Source organism: Pholis gunnellus, assembly GCF_910591455.1.
Source record: "Pholis gunnellus genome assembly, chromosome: 11".
Taxonomy (NCBI): domain Eukaryota; kingdom Metazoa; phylum Chordata; class Actinopteri; order Perciformes; family Pholidae; genus Pholis; species Pholis gunnellus.
This window is the reverse complement of record NC_136538.1, coordinates 20,048,768-20,065,166: the sequence shown is the minus strand read 5'-3', so window position 1 is coordinate 20,065,166 and position 16,399 is coordinate 20,048,768. Positions and strand designations below refer to the sequence as shown.

Genomic DNA, 16,399 nt, shown 5'->3' with positions numbered 1-16,399 from the left:
AGCAATTTAACAGTCCCTGAAAGTGTCGTTTTTGCTGATTTCTAATAGTTAAACTTCTGAGCGTGATGTGATGTACAGGTGTCCTCCAGGACTCTGTGACATCACTGCTGGGTTTGGTTACAGCTGCACACGTTTCACCACATTCAAGGACTTAAGTTGCTCTTCAAATGTACATTTGCACCTTTTTTTGTTTTTTGTAACTTCAGGCCATGTCGAAGATTTAAAGATGATTTACGTTTCTTTCAGCAGAAGAGAGAAAGAGCTAAAGTTATAAATAACCGTATCCGTCCTTTTTAAATGAACATACATGGAATATGTCTTATTAGGGCTGAGTGTTCTTTATTTATTCATCTATCTAAAGAGCATTTCTCCGACTCGTAACTGTTGTGAAAAAGCATTATATTGAATTCAAATAATAAATGTGTTTTTCCCCTGAATGTGAGAAAGGCACCAGAAACCTGTGACCTGGAACAAACGGATAACAAGGAATAACTGTTGACACCCAGCTCGAGTTCATATTAAAAAAACATAAATAAAAAGAAACATCCCAGTCAAATATACACTCCCAGCGGAGCACGTGAAATGGTCCTCCCCCTGAAAAGGCTCCGTGTTGAATGACGTAATAAAACAGATTCACTGTAATCCAACTTTTCTTCACGTCCCTCCAAATTCCACTTGAGATCCAAAGATGTGAATGTGTCTGGAGGAGTAACACAAAACAAGAGTCTGTAGAGGAGAACGTAGTCTGCAGAGCTGCTGCTAACCACATGCAGGAACACTTGATTAAGAGAAGTAATATTAGTTTTAAAGACAACATTCAGTCTGCAGACACTCTGAGGAACAGCTCAGTCAGTCGCTGAACAGAAGATTCGCCTGCAACAGTTTTGAGTCACAAGAATTATTTTTAATGCAAAAAAATTGATAAAAAAAGAAGAAAAATCTTGTGTTGGGGGATGTTGGTCGTACAATTTAGGAAGTTGTGATGTGCGTTTTCTAACATAATAGAACAAAAACGTAATTTTAATAAAAAATAAATTATTTAATTCAAACCCTAAACGTGCTCAGAACTGTGTTCATGTTTTTCTCTGCGTGAGTCTTCAGCAGCAGCTCTGCAGTCAAAATGGTGAAGTTAGAAGTTAAGAGCAGAAGAAAATAAATGCTTAAATGCATAAAAACTTAAACGTAGATGAGCAAATCAGCACATGAACATGTTTTTGTTTTTAACACACTATTTCATGTTTAAATGCTGGTCGAGTGGCCGTGAAACACTCAGGACACTTTAAGGCAACACTTACACTTCAACACATCTCAAAGCTTTAGAAGACTAACTGGAGGTTTTACACCTTAAATTAAAGTCTTCCTGTTTTCTAAATCTCCCTCAATTCTTTTCTCCTCTTTAACATCATCATTCTTAAAAGACTAGGAGGTCGGAGGTAAGAGTGCCGTCACCTCTGACCTTTGATCTCCTGTCATGGAGGTTATTTACTGTCAATCATTTGGATTCTAGCGTCCTTTAAATGGCTTAAATGTAAAAATTTAAAACTGGATTTTTGTTTTAATTCAACACTTTTTATTACCTTTCACCAGAAATGATGTTTGACGATGTTGCCACAAAAAGTTTCCTAACAGCGTTAAGAAAATAACCGTCAGCCTCCCATTGAGGATGTTTCAGAATAAAAAAAACAACAGACTCAAACATAACAAATCCAACCACAGTCATCCTTTTGGTCCCCAAAATAAATACCACAACATACTCGCCACCTCTCTCCTAAAGTCAGGGGCGGCTCACACGACAAGACTTGAATCTAAAGTTACCATCTTGGTGTCACACTGGGAGTAAATGCTGTAGCGTCTGCCATCCAGCCTGGACAGGAATATAAATCTCATCAGATTTAAATATCTGAACTGAGCTGTGGACAAACTTCACCTTCATCGTGAGTGAAAGCGTCTGGAGCGAAGTTCTAGCGCTGCACAATCACGGTCGGTATTGTCTGTACTGCGACTGTGAAGCCAGAGGGTTGCTGGTTCCGAACCGGAGCGGCGCCGTCGACCCTCCGAGGGCAGTTCTGTAAGGCACCCCGCTCGCACCCGGTCCAAACCCTGGTCCGAACCCTGGTCCAAGTCCCTGCGCTCCGAGTCCCGACCCGCCACCGGGCCGCGCTAGACCCTGACTCAGCACCCCCGTGTAGGCAGACGCTCCGTAGGGGAGCCCCATGCCTCCGTAGGGCCGGTGGGCGTGTTGTCCCGGGTTGGGGAGGACCACCGGCTGCACATTCCTCCCCGGTGTGTCGAAGGCGAACTCTGGAGGAGGGCTGCTGGGTTTGGAGGGCGTGGAAGTCAGTGGGTCCATCTCCCCTCCTGAGGTCAAGAGCGGAGGAGGCACGGAGGAGGAGGAAGAGGAGGAGATGGTGGCGTAGCCTTCAGGACCCAGAGGGGGAGCAGAGGAGGCGGAGGAGGAGGAGGAGAGGGTCCCGGTGAGGAGCGGTCTGGTCCAGTCGTCTTTAAAGATCTGGACGGTCAGCGTGGAGACGAGCGGCAGCAGCCGGTTGGTGACGTGAGCCAGAACCAGCTGCTCGTTGGCGTCACGGCGGATACGAACGTGTGCAGAGCCGGCCTGAAACAGAGAGGTGGAGGGGGGGGGAGCACACGAGGTAAATCAAGTAGCTTCAAAGTGATTTACAAAAACAGATAAAATGTCAAAACGTATAAACTGCTAGTTTAAGAAAACGCAAATAAAATCCTTTCAGACTTTCATTTGGCTTCTGAGACTATGTTTGTACCGACATATTTCTGTTCTCATTAACAATTCAATTCAAGACGGAATAAAAGAAGACGTCATCTTGTTCCCGACACAAAATGAAACTATGATTTATTTCAGGAGTTTGGGGAGGAAGTTTTAATCCTGGGCAAAAAATATACAAATACATAAAGTGATGGAATAATTTTGACTGTACAAGTATACATGTAAAAGGTGCACATAGTGCAAAATTAAATGCAAATTATACTGTGAAGTATTGCAGCTATGGATCGATACTATAAAGTAGTTCAGCTAACTTCCTAAAGACTAAATGTCTCATTGAGAAGGAATTCAGGGCTCAACATCAGGAACATTTGAGCTCAAAAAATGTCATCTATAAAAAAAATGTATGTTTATTTTAAACACAGCTGGTTACATAATCATCACGATAACCTTCATCACAGCACGTCTCACCTCAACATTCAGCCTCTGACCTTAAAACACAAAACCGAGTCCCTCATTTTGTCCTTCCCTGCTAATTTTAACATTCTCATACAGACCTCAAAAGAACACACACACACACACACACACACAGAGAGAGACAGAGAGTGTGTCCCGTGGGGCAGAAGTGCAGTCAGAGGGTCAAATCAGTTTGGACAGCTGCTCTGTTAGCAGTGGGCCAACAACCAACAGTTGTGTAACTGCAGCAGCATCAGTCACAACAACAATAACACCAACAGGAGCAGCAGCATCGCTAACATAAACAACAATAAACGCAGCGTCAGGCCCGATGTCAACAGAGGACGCTGCTCCACCTGCAGGAAGTACAACTGCTACACACACACACACACACACACTGAGGGAGACTGAGGGGTTAATGCATTCATTTACATGACACAAGTCAGTTCACAAAATCACTGTTTGATGAAGCGATAGAGAACCTGTCCAGTAAATGTCACATATTGAGCCCATGACATCCAGTCCTCCTTTTAGGAAAAACAAAACAAAAACCATGATTTTAAAAATCCTGTGAAATATCGAAGTGCTGAATTTGGATCTTATTCTCACAATCGGAGATCATTTGAAGAATTCTGCAGCGCCTCGGTAGCCCAATGCACAGAGCGACGCCCCTGACTTAATTCCAGCCGCAGGACCGTCGTTGCATTTCATAACCTCCGTCTCTCTGCACATTCTCAGTCAGACTTTGGAACATGTGGTTGCAACTGTTTTAATACTTCAGAGAAGACAGAATAATGGTTTGACTGCTGAGGGGACAAAATGACTTCTCTTTCAAAGAAGCTTATCCTCAGATATTGAAATCGCAACATAGCCCGTCTCCAACTGATGTGAGCTCCGTCAGCTGTGATGAAGGTGTTCTAAGAGGCAGCTTGACTTTATCCTTTGATCTCAGTTTACAGAATGTTGCTGTCAACAATGTATTTCATCATTTACTTCCATTCACATATTCGTTATTGCTGCATCATGAGAGCTGCTTAGAATCTGAACCGCTAATGTAGACTTCTGCTCTCAGGGTTTATGGTGAGTAAGTCATACATGTACGGTACATCCTGTGACAGACACTGGCGTCATGGTTAAGGTGCTTATCACTCAACCTCAATAACCTCAGTTCGATTCCCGGCCGTCACAGCCCTCTCTGGATCTCTAACACCACTTGTAAGTGCTCCTTGTGTCGAGAATATTTTGCCAGATTTCTATTTCCACCAAGAATGGTCCTTCAGATGCACAACAGTTTAGTTAAATTAGCTACAATTAATAGTTTGCATTCAATTCTTAGTGTGCTTCTGCAACAAGACAGACGGATGTTGGTGTGTGTGTGTGTGAGCTGTGTGTACAGGGTGAATGTGTGTGTGTGTACGTGTGTTTGTTTCCAAGGACCACAGTTGCCCAGAAAGCCAGCTGGGCTTGTTTGCCGTCGCTTTAACAACGTGCAACACAGACGACAACAACTCGACAGAGACAACAGCAACAACAACAGTGTTCCCTCCAAAAAAACAGAGAAAGAGAGAGAGAGAGAGAGAATATCTCCGCATGAATGACTTGTTCCTTCTTTTCGTCTGGGTGAACAAATCCCTGCAGAACGTCATTTCGGAACAACGAATGACGGAGAGGGATGAACGAGACGAAGAAGGGGGGGGCAGAGAAATCTAGAAACAAATACAGAGACGAACAAAACAAACTAACTAACAGGAGGGTGGAGAAGGAGGGAGGGAGGGAGGGAGGGAGACGGAGAGCCTGACCAAAAAATTGAGAGAGCCATCAACCAGGAAAAGTGGGCTCACGTCCCAAATCTCAAAGCCTCAGGTGCACTGTGTGACAGCTGTTTTTATGTAAATGGCTTATATATATCTATATAGATATATATATTTAACAGGTCAGCTTGGCCGGTTTCTGTGTCTCTGGAGGAATCATGAAGCTGCTCTACGCACTTTACAACTCAATGCACAGAGAGAACTGATCTCCATCATTGGCAGCTACATCGGAATAAAATCATATTTGAATAATTCCATCATTTCAGTAAATTAGAAAGACCCTTTTAACCGACAGCTACAAATATCGAACATGGAAAAAATTAGCTTAATATCCATTTATCGTGTCGTGTCTTCAGTTCTTTGGCTGAGAAACGTACCAGAGATCCGAAGCCGACAGTCCAGAAGTGCTCGTTTCGAACCTCCAGCACTCCTTCCAGAGTCGACACCTGATTGGACACAGAGAGGAGCAATTAACCAATAACAATCAAGAGGTCATAAACTTAACCTGCCGTCAAAATGAAGCCAAAATAAAGTGGAATTTGAATAACATTTGCTTTCCAGTCTGATGAAGGATGAGATTTATATTCCTTTCTGGCTTTCATTTTCATTTAGCGTATCGGCTGAAAATTAGATCATTTGACAAAAAAATGAAACAGATATCTTGATCTTACATAAACCTGAAATCAATCCCCTCACCTCTCTGAGCAGTTTGTCCAGCTGGCCGATGATGTGTGACGGCGTCGTCTGTGAATGGGAGACGACACAAACGAGTTATGACCACGCTTCCTGGTGTGGGACTGTGAATACCACACGAGCGGAGAAAGGGCCGTTCGTCTTACCTGCAGCAGCACTTTGCCGCTGTAGACGCTCATGGGATACATGGTGCCGAACGTCATGAGCGCGATGGCGACCGCCGACGCCGTGTCCACCGCATTATAGTTACTGAGCACACACACACACACACAATAACTAGTTAATATCTACGACATCAAATAAAATACATTTTTAACATATTATAAGACCTTTAAATCTTACTAGATTTTTCGGGTGACAGCATTTTGTAATAATGAGGATGTCTGGCTCTGTTTGTGGTCTTTGAGGTTTGGTATTCAAGAAGAATACCGACTTTTGATCAGTCTTCTTTGACACACAAAAAATCCAGTTTCTCATTTAGATTTTTTCTGATGTTCTGGAAGCTTTTGTTCGCATCACATGATCGTCGAAAAAGCTGATTAAAATTCGGCAATATGATAGAAATCTCCCAAACAGCTGATAAAAGATGATGAGTGTTGTGTCCGAGGACAGGAATGAACTTTGAAGCTCAGATTTTAAACCAAAGTGGACAAGAAATCCTCAAAATGCTCAGAAACAAAATAGAAATTGGAACATGGACAACTCTGCAAACTCCATCTGCAGAGGAAGATCGTGTGACATTATCATAATTAAACTGTGTTTCAGTGGATGAAATGTTGGTAGTGGTAAACCAGTGTGAGCCCCAGTGGTGGAAGCAGAACTCAGATCCTTTAGTAAAAGTACTGATATGACACTCTGACAATACTCCACTACAAGTAAATGTCCTGCATTCAAAGTTGTTGTATTTCACAGCTAAAGATGGTTTAACTCCTTTTTATTACGATCTGTCCGTCATCCACATAATTATGGAAAGATATTTTACTGCTTTCCATGAATCTGAGTGAGTGGAAGCATGTGAATGAACAGAACCCGTTTTATCATCATCACCCTTAATGATTAAAGTCATACTTTTGTCATGAATTGAAGTCTCATTTCCTGTCCCGTCTGTGAGTCGTTTCCCCTCCGGAGTGTTTTCAAATCAGGACATGTTTTAGGTTCAGTGCAGATAAAGATCAGACAGTTTAAAGCAGCGAGAGGGAGTTTCCAGCAGCCCAGGACACAATCCATGGATTTAATATGCTGCTGGTGAATTTAGGAATTTACCAGCCCCCCCCACACAGAGAGAGAGAGAGAAAGAGAGAGAGAGATGAGTTCTTACTTGATTTCTATGAGCATGTAGGTGATGCAGAGCGACAGAGCTCCCGCCACGTTGATCAGGACAAACGGGTTCATCCGAGGCAGCAGCACACTGCTCAGACCTGGAATGATGCCACACAAACTGTACACACACACAACAACAAACACACAAGCAAACCAAAACAAACAGGAACAGGATTAGTGCACATGAACACCTCCAGATTTTCCCACTTAATCAAAAATGAATGCCGTCTAATACAACAGTCCTGCAATGAGTCCCCCCTTCATGATATAACGCTAAAAGTGTTAGAAGTTCTCCACTAAAATCTATTATTTCACACTTTTGTTTTTAATGCAAATGTTTGGCAGTTTCTGCACTAACCTACATACGTCAAACATAAATAATAACGGAGGTCGAGTCATATTTGAACTACACAACCAGCTTCTCCTCCCTGCTTTCTATCCTCCTCTCTAAGCTGTAGACACCGTGTGTTTGTGTTTGTCTCACGGATTAGACCTTTAACCCGATCACGCCGTCATAATGGACTTTAGGGGACTTGAACTGGAGTTGATGGGATCATTGTTGTTTTGTTTCATGTCATGTTTGTCTAAGACAGCCGAGAACAAACCTCGTCTACAAACACTCAGAGTGAAGGAAGCTGCACAGTCCAGACGGATAGGTCTTTATAAAAACACGTTTTCCTGACGAGGTGTATTTGACACCGGACGTCGACGTGCACAATCATTTGTATGATTGTCGAGTAGTTGATTTTATGCAATTATAATATATCTTGTTTACAGTAATTTCGGGTACTTTGTGTGTTTAACTCTGAACTGTTTTTTGTCGTCACATGATGCAAATGACGCAGAGGTTTAAGTGAAGCTAATAAAAGACGTACGTTATGTTCGCTACTTCCTGATAAATGAATCACTGACTACTCACTTCAGCACCGACGCTGCACACAACTACAGAGCACAGATGGGATTCAAATTAAACTGGACAATGTTTGCTATCACACTGAAGTGAATTAAAGATTCATAACATATTGATATTATGAGACTCGGCTAAATGACCAAAAGTGCAAAAGTGACCATCCTCATGTTCCAACTCCACTTATTAGCATCGATTAGTTCATTAATCAGCCGACAATGTCACCGACAGAAATGAGAAAACCTCACTGGTTCTCCAATGGGACGTTTTGCAGGTTTTTCCCATCATTCGTGTAGAGAAACGGAATATTTTGGTCGGTTATAAAAAGTAAAACCAAACACAAACAAAGCATGAAAGAAAGAGCTATTTGAACAAGTCAACTTTCTAATATTTTATTTTAAAAAACTCAATTAATCAGTAATGAAAATAACTGTTGCAGCCTGAATGTGTTGTCTTTAACCCCATTTAAAGCTGTTTTTATGTAAAGGTGATCAGATAGATGCGGTCCGACGGCATGACCTGATGCAGCACAAGAAGACGTGACGTAGCATCCGGTGACACAGCGAGACGACAGCTGCATGGTCTGGATGAGACGCAGCTTTAATCAGTGGGACTTGACTGCTGTTAGTTTAACTGGACGAGGTCAATAAGGACACACATCAATAAGTCCTCTTTCATCAACGAGGCTGTAAAACATCATCGTTTAACGAGCTGAAATAAAGAGAAGTTCTTTAACTTCGATGAAACAGTAAAATATTCTCTTTATCTAGATTAATGTAGTCAGAATACGAATGGATTAAGACTTCTGCAGTTCTAGAGAAGCATCGGCTTGAAAAATACAAATGTATAACTTCAAGACTGGATTATAAACCCGAGGTATGGAGTTCGTAAGACAGATGTGGTAAACATCCTCTTGCTTGCTAATACTTCTGTGGACATTTTTGTGAAAGAGAAAGATGACATCCCCATTCTTCATCCTGTCTGCAAAGCCATGATCGACTTCCACCGGTGGAAACAGCCATCAAATGATCTTACTTTATATTTGGGACGCAAAGCCTGACAACTCTTTATGTTGTAAAAGAACAACGAAGATATTCCTACTTGCTCAAATTGCCCTTTCTGACATGAGTAATGACTCTGAGGTTTGGCCTCAAACCTTCAGCCGATTCCCCCAAAAACTCTAAACAGAGTCCACCCCGAACGCTCGCTGTGTAACACACCCCGGCCCGGCGTTCCTGGAACCGATTAACGGGTCAATGAACGCGACTCCGGGCGAATCGGCCCGGTGCCGCGTGTCAGATTGAATTCCCAATACGTCAAAAGGTCAGCGCTCTGAAGCCGCCGCGGCCCGATGGCGTCGAGCGCTGTCACAAACATGGAGAGGAGCACGGCGGCCGGGAGAGCCGCAAGGTGTTTGTCATTAGACAACGTTTAAAAAACAAAACGCTGACATGGATGTCAACACGTAATTAATGTCAAACATGTCATTCAGAGAGTCACATGCTCGCCGGGGGCAGGACTTCCAAAAAACTGAAGAACTGGAGAGGAGGAAGAAGGAAAGGAATTATGTGTGTGTGTGTGTGTGTGTGTGTGAGAGAGGAACGTTTTTCACGTTACTGTAAGATCGTCCAGCTCAGTTTTAATTAGGGAATATGAGTCTCGGTAAGACGGGCAGCAGAGACAGACGGTTGGGATGACGTCCTCAGAGACAGACGGTGAATAATGGAAGGACTGACGAGACTGTACGACAGCAGAAACATTCGAGCACAGACTGTGATTCACCGCTGGACGCTCTGTGTTCATATCAAACCCACAGAGTCAGTCAGTAGCACAGAGCCTCAGTCTGGAGTCCTCAGACTGAGCAATGACTCACAACACTTGAGCCACTGGGCTGGCCTCCACAGATTTAAGACGCTTTGGTCTTTCCCTGCAGGAATTTAGATTCTTGCAGAGCATAAGGTTCAATGTTTAGAACATTCATGCGTTTGTATTTTTTAATAACTGAGGCTTCTGACGCTACGTACTGAAGCGTTATCTTTCTACTTACATTCACTGACAATGATTTGATGATTCATCTTGTTCGAATAGTTTGTTATGGAAATGATTTACTGAATTTAACTAAAACCCAGTGACGAAGATGAGAAGATAATACGCGACAAAATGAGAAATGAGAAGAGGAGCAGGGGAGGGGAGGAAAAGAAAGAGATAGAGACAAAGAAAGAAAGGACAAAAGAAGGAAAAAGAGAAAGAGTAGAGTTGGGGACGAGATTGACGATCCCAGCGATCCCATAATCCCTCTTGATGCATTGATATAATTTGACATGTGACCCTGTGTGTGTGTTTGTGTGTGTGTGTTAATCCAGACACGTTGCAGACTGAGAGCGAGGGATTAAAACCCGAGAGGCAAACAAACTCTTGATACTCTGCTCTGTTGGCTCCACACTGGACTGAACTCACTCTGGTTTTCAGAGGTGAAGTTTGGATTTTCGGTAACCATTGTTGCTTGTACTGTAATAAGGGAATCAGAGCCAGAGCTGATGCCTGCTAGTGCTGGCTCTACCACCACTGTCGGTCACATGACCCTGGTCTCATGTGTCACGTGGTAAAACCTGCGTCACACTGAACCTCTAGATGAGCCGTGCTGCTCATGTGTGTGTGTGGCAGCTCTGAACTGTCAACATTGGCGCCAAAATGAAGAGCTAGAGGCTCCCCGATCGGGGAGGCGGCGTGGCCCGGTCTTTACTGGGTCTTGAACCAGCAGCAGCGCTGACGTTGTCTCGCTCTCTTTCTCTCTATTGCCTACTCTAAATTACTCCCCCCCCCCCCCCCAGATGAACTCTCAGGTACCGACATTTAGCACACATTGATTTGATTTAACGTAATGTCGATGGTATTTGTTCGGTACCAAACACTTGTTCGTGCCAGATGGAGGTGCTTTCTAATTTAACGTTTAAAACAATTTACTATGAAACCAAGTCAGCTGGAAATTAAGCTAAAAATATACAAAACACTTGTAGAACCTATAACACTATATAAGCAGATGTTTTTATTATTTTTTTAATTGAAATAATCTCACAAGAATAAGGATTTCATAACAATCAGAACCGGATAACTTGTTCTTTCTTTGCTACACATATTTACTTAAAATATCTATCTCACTTCTCCCGTCTGGCAACTTTCATAGACATAAAGAGACACACACACACACACAAATACACACACACACACCCACAAACACAGAGAACTGAGGCTTCTGGCTGGTGAGGCCGAGAGAGCAGCAGGCTTTATATAACCCAGTTGGCCCCCAGACCCTGTTGAGGTTAAGTAGGGACAGGCTATTACAACACAGACAGTAACACACACGTGCACACAAACAAACACAAAGTCAAGCAAACAAATTACATGCAAACACACACTGTTAAACGAACACATACATACACAAACACACGCTAAGTGCTCCTATGAAGGCATTCAGAGCATCTCTCTCTCTCTTGTGCGCACACACACGCACGCACACGCACACACACAAAGACTGGAAACTAGGCTGGGACGTCCTGTTCATTTCTGCCCTCTTAGCCAATCACTGCTCAGTTCTACTGCAGCACAACTCTCCAGGCTGTCGCCCCGAGTAACCTGCACCAACTGAGCTGCTGACTCTGGTGTGTGTGTGTGTGTGTGCACTTATACTTATCCCACTTCAGATGTGGGAATACACAGTGGGATGTAATATTAATCGCAACAGCATCCATCTGCTTTGGAGTCAGGCTATATGTGTCTTTGCCAGCATGAGGAAAGATGTAAGATGAGGTGTGGAAAACTGAATTTATTATCACTAACTTGCTTATTAATTTTTTCTCCATGGTGGATGGTTATTAGACGGACACGTTGTAAGAGGACATACAATACTTTACTGCTGTATTTGTTGTACGATTAGAAACCCAGACTTTAAAATGAACTAACAAGAGCGTAACAGACCTGGATACACACCTGAGAGGTGAACAGTCAGCTATGGATTAAGTGTAGTTTTACTAAAGGGTTAATCTCAGATAACAGGGCTGCAGTCACAGTGATCTCTGACCCTTAAACTCAGGTCAACAGGGGGAAGTGGGGCAGATTCTCATGTCACTGTACAATAACAATGATCTCGCAGCTGCTTCTAAGAAACTCAATCAATGAGCCAATCTGTTCGTCCACCTGAGCATGTGACCTCACACTGACTGACGGTAGCCTTTGACCCCAGGGGGGAGGCCATATGTATATACGTATATATTTATGACACACACACACACACACACACACACACACACACACACACACACACGTTCACACTGGAAGCAGTGACACACACCGGATGGGCACTTTTAACACGGTCAGGAGTGCGTGTGTGTGTGTGTGTGTGTGTGTGTGTGTTGAGTCAGTGTAAGTCGATCCTTCCTGTTCCTACCTGAGATTGAAATCTGCTGATGAAGACGAGAGAGAGAGGAGCGACAGATTTAAAGAGAGCGAGAGAGGAGGAGGGGTGAGAGAAAGTGATGCAGATCTTCTTACCTTCGACTCAGATCTGCCACATGTTCCTGAAGCCAACTGCTGCTGGCCACTGGAGACAAAGAGAGAGAGAGAGAGATGCCTTCAATGAACATCTGACTGTTTAAAGGTTTTCATAAATCAATATAATCTGTCAGGGAAACCAGGTTTCTCAGGTTTTCCATAATCAGGGTTATGTATTAGTTATAAAAAAAAAACGTTTCCTCAGTGGCTGTAAAAACACTTTATGTGTGTCACTCTGGGTTTCTTTTGGGTCAAAGAACCATTTTTTCCAGAAGATTCCAGTCATCACGGTGCAGTAAATTCCTGCACTCACGGTCAGATGCATGTAAAATGATTCAGGCATGCATCTTTTATTCACACGTGACAGACTTGTCATTTAGAATTTTAAGTTGTCAAAAATCTAAGCATTACATTGCAGCATGAAGGGAATAACTAAATTCTGGTTGTTGCTTTTCTTAGAAATACATGAAAATGAATAACACAACTGCAACTATCAACTATTTTGTGCATCAATCTGTTAACAGTTTGGTTTATAAAATGTCAGAAAATAGCTTCGCATGACAAAACAAAACTCAGACACACATTTTTCCAATAATAAAATACAGAGAAAAAGCAGAAAGATCTTCACATCTGGAACCAGAACATGTTATAATAGACTTGCAATGATTCAATCCAACAGCTGCTTTAGCTCTAGTAAAAGATAGCTTTCTAATCCAAAGACTACAATAGTGTACACGTGGATGATCTTTTTTTTTTCCAGAAGAGACATATAAAGTTTATCTAGTCTGACATGAACTGAAGAGCAGAACATCTTTCAGTTTCACATGGAGACGGGAACAGAAACATCTTTCTAGTTCAATGCTGCATGAAATATTAAGACACACAGCTGTTTCCCTTCACAGCTGACTCCGTCAACTCCGCGCTATAGATTTAAGCATCTTCTGGAAGGTTTTCACGTCAGACAATCCCACAAGCTGCAGCACCAAGTTACTATTAATTCTATCATATGTGGGAGCAGGTACCACTTCTCCAGATCTCCTATTGTTGCATCCGGAATCTGATTAAAACAGAGTCGGGCGGGGGAGCAGTCACCCTCTTCGTCACGGTGAGGGTTAAAAATACTTCTGGGGAGGGGGAGCAGGCGGATCACCCACTCGTCTTTAAAAAAAGATAAGCGCTCTCGCTCCGCTGCGTCGTCCCACCTTTAATGTTTGACGACACTGCGAAACCCGAAGGCTCGGCGTCGGGTCAAAGGCCCTTCACATCCCATCCTGCTCAGACCTGTGTGTGTGTGTGTGTGTGTGTGTGTGTGTGTGTGTGTGTGTGTGTGTGTGTGTGTGTGTGTGTGGAGGTGTGGGGGTTTGTTTGTTTTGCTAGCAGGATGAGTCAGTCTAAACAAACATTTTAATGGAGTGACTTATTTATGATCTGTGTGTACGAGGAGGGAAGACAATGTTTCTGAGTGTGAGTGTGAGTGTGAGTGTGTGTGTGTGTGTGTGTGTGTGTGTGTGTGTGTGTGTGTGTGTGTGTGTGTGGGCTTGTCTCTCTGCCCGCCTGGCCCTCTGGCACACTACATTACCACTGTCTGGAACATGGTTGCATAATGCACTTTTAGTCTCGCTCCGTCAGAGAGAGTGTGCGTGTGTGTGTGTGTGTGTGTGTGTGTGTGTGTGTGTGTGTGTGTGTGTGTGTGTGTGTGTGTGTGTGCGCGCACTGAGTGAGAGATATTGTGTGTTTTGGCAAAGTTAAGTGCCTGTGTGTGTTTGTGTGTGTGTAGTTTCATCCCCCCCCATTCCTAAATGTCAGATGTTAAGTGATGTTGAGACTGCTACGAACGCAAGAGCAGACAGCTGACACACACACACACACTCATGCGCACACACTGACCTCATTCATCAGACTGTAGTGAGTCTGCCTGAGATGAGAGGAAAGGAGAGGAGAGGACAGGAGGATAGGAGATGAGCAAAAAGGAGAGAGAAGGAAATGGGGAGAAAAGGAGGAAACAGGGCAGAAAAGGAAGAAATGGAGGAGAGAAGACACGAGGACAGAATATTTGGTTTTCAAAATCCCTTTATTGAACCATTACAGCGAGGAGAGGAGGAAACTGTGAAAGGGAGAGAAGAGGAGAGGAAATGGGGAAGAGGAAAAAAAGTGGAGAGGGTGAAACGGAGGACAGGAGAAAACAAGAGGGAAGAGGAAAGATGAGGGGAGAGAGGAGTAGGAGTTAAGGGAAGAAAAGAGGATCTTTCAAATCCGTCTTTCCTCTCATTGGTTTCCTTCCTTCAAACCTTCTTCATCTCTTTACAGTAACCTACATCTTGGGATGTGGAGGGGAGAGGAAAGGAAGGGAACAAGGAAAATGTGGAGGGACTAGAGCAGGGGTCCCCAAACTTTTTCCTGTGAGGGCCACATCACTGAACATATCGTTTGACCTAGGGCCCGATAAATTAAGCACAAGTACTCGTCCTTCAAGCTCCCGTCTCTCGGCTCTTCTACTTCTTCTACTCTTCTACTTCTACAGGGTGCGCGCATGACAGCTCTCATCTCGTTCGCCCCCTGGTGGTTGGCTGATTCAGGAAGCGTTTGATTTGATATGTAGCAGAGCACGTATTTTAAACATTAATATCGCAGACGATCATGCTCATTTACTCGTGGCAGCCAAAATCGTGATCGCGATTAAAATTCGATTAATTGTGCAGACTGAAAAAAAAACATAATGCGTCTCTGGTATTGTTCAGGGGGCCGGACCAAATGTGGAGGCGGGCCGCATCCGGCGCGCGGGCCGTAGTTTGGGGACCACTGGACTAGATTATAAAAGAGGAAATGAGGGATCATTGGATGAGGATGTTTTATAACCGATGTTGCTGAAAAAGCACGTTCTCGCTTCTGTTTCATAACTCTCACTTCATTCTCTCTTCTCATTCCCTCTTTTTCCTCTCTCTCCCTCCCAAACTACTGCCTGGCCCAAGGGACCCTCTGTTTTCTAAATGTATGTGTGTGTGTGTGTGTGTGTGTGTGTGACAAATCTGTTTCTCCATGCATGAACATTTGCATGTTTCATTTCGGTGTGTATACAGGTACACATGAGTGTATTCTATTGTCTGGAAATTAGTGTGTGTATGATAGAGGCAGCAGCCTGTGTGTGTGTGTGTTGCAGTCTGTCCGTATTAGCAGTAGACTGAGTCTCAGTAAGGTTAATATGTCCTGGGGTCGACACTGGCCTGGCCTCCCCGTCTGCATCCGCGTGTGTGTGTGTGTGTGTGTGTGTGTGTGTGACCTATAACTTGTGTGTCTCACTATCTTACGTATGTTGTGTGTTAATACAGTCGGGATGGTGTGTGGGTCTCGGTCTGGTCTCTGATGTGTTCATACAGGTACAACATGTATGTGTGTATTTGTACTCTTGTACTGTATTCGTGAGGAAAGGTGTTGGGAGACTCTCGTCTCGCTGACATTGTTCCAATGATCGTAACTTTATGCGAGTCTCCATGTTTCTGTGATGTTGGTCATTATGTTAGAGGTTTGGTTAATGTTCCTAAATGTGAAAACGGGGCATTACGTTAACTATTCCATCAAGCTGCATTTCAATCCTTCAACATCAGGCAAAGAGACAAACATGCAAAGACAAACTCCATTTGCTTAAAGAAGTCTGGCCAAAGTCATGCTTTCAGTATTTTCTTTTAAATTGGAAACATTATTTTGCAAAAGATGCGGCCTCTCCTCCGCAAACAACCTATTATTCAGTTAATCAATTCGTCAATTATCAATAGAATAATCTAAGAGAGTTTTCATAACTGATTCATCATTTAATTCATGCCAACATTCTCCGTTTCGAGCTTATCCGTCGTGAGGAAAGGCTGAATTTTAAATTGTAAATGTTTGGGTTTTTAAAACATGTCTGAACAAGTCAGCTTGAGCTCTGGG

The 16,399-nt window shown here is 43.3% G+C and overlaps 1 protein-coding gene across 1 annotated transcript in view; it reads right to left on the bottom strand.

Moving 5' to 3' along the window:
- Positions 1 to 332: 332 nt before the first annotated feature.
- The window catches only part of slc30a6 (solute carrier family 30 member 6), a gene marked incomplete at its 5' end in the record, with an annotated part of 40,057 nt that continues 23,990 nt past the window's right edge, over positions 333 to 16,399 (bottom strand). Inside the window, 6 exons of the mRNA XM_079169128.1 lie at positions 333 to 2,614; positions 5,385 to 5,453; positions 5,704 to 5,751; positions 5,847 to 5,949; positions 7,019 to 7,138; positions 12,476 to 12,524. Coding sequence (XP_079025254.1) covers positions 1,976 to 2,614; positions 5,385 to 5,453; positions 5,704 to 5,751; positions 5,847 to 5,949; positions 7,019 to 7,138; positions 12,476 to 12,524 — 1,028 coding nt within the window. The 3' untranslated portion in view covers positions 333 to 1,975. The remainder of the gene's footprint in view (positions 2,615 to 5,384; positions 5,454 to 5,703; positions 5,752 to 5,846; positions 5,950 to 7,018; positions 7,139 to 12,475; positions 12,525 to 16,399) is intronic.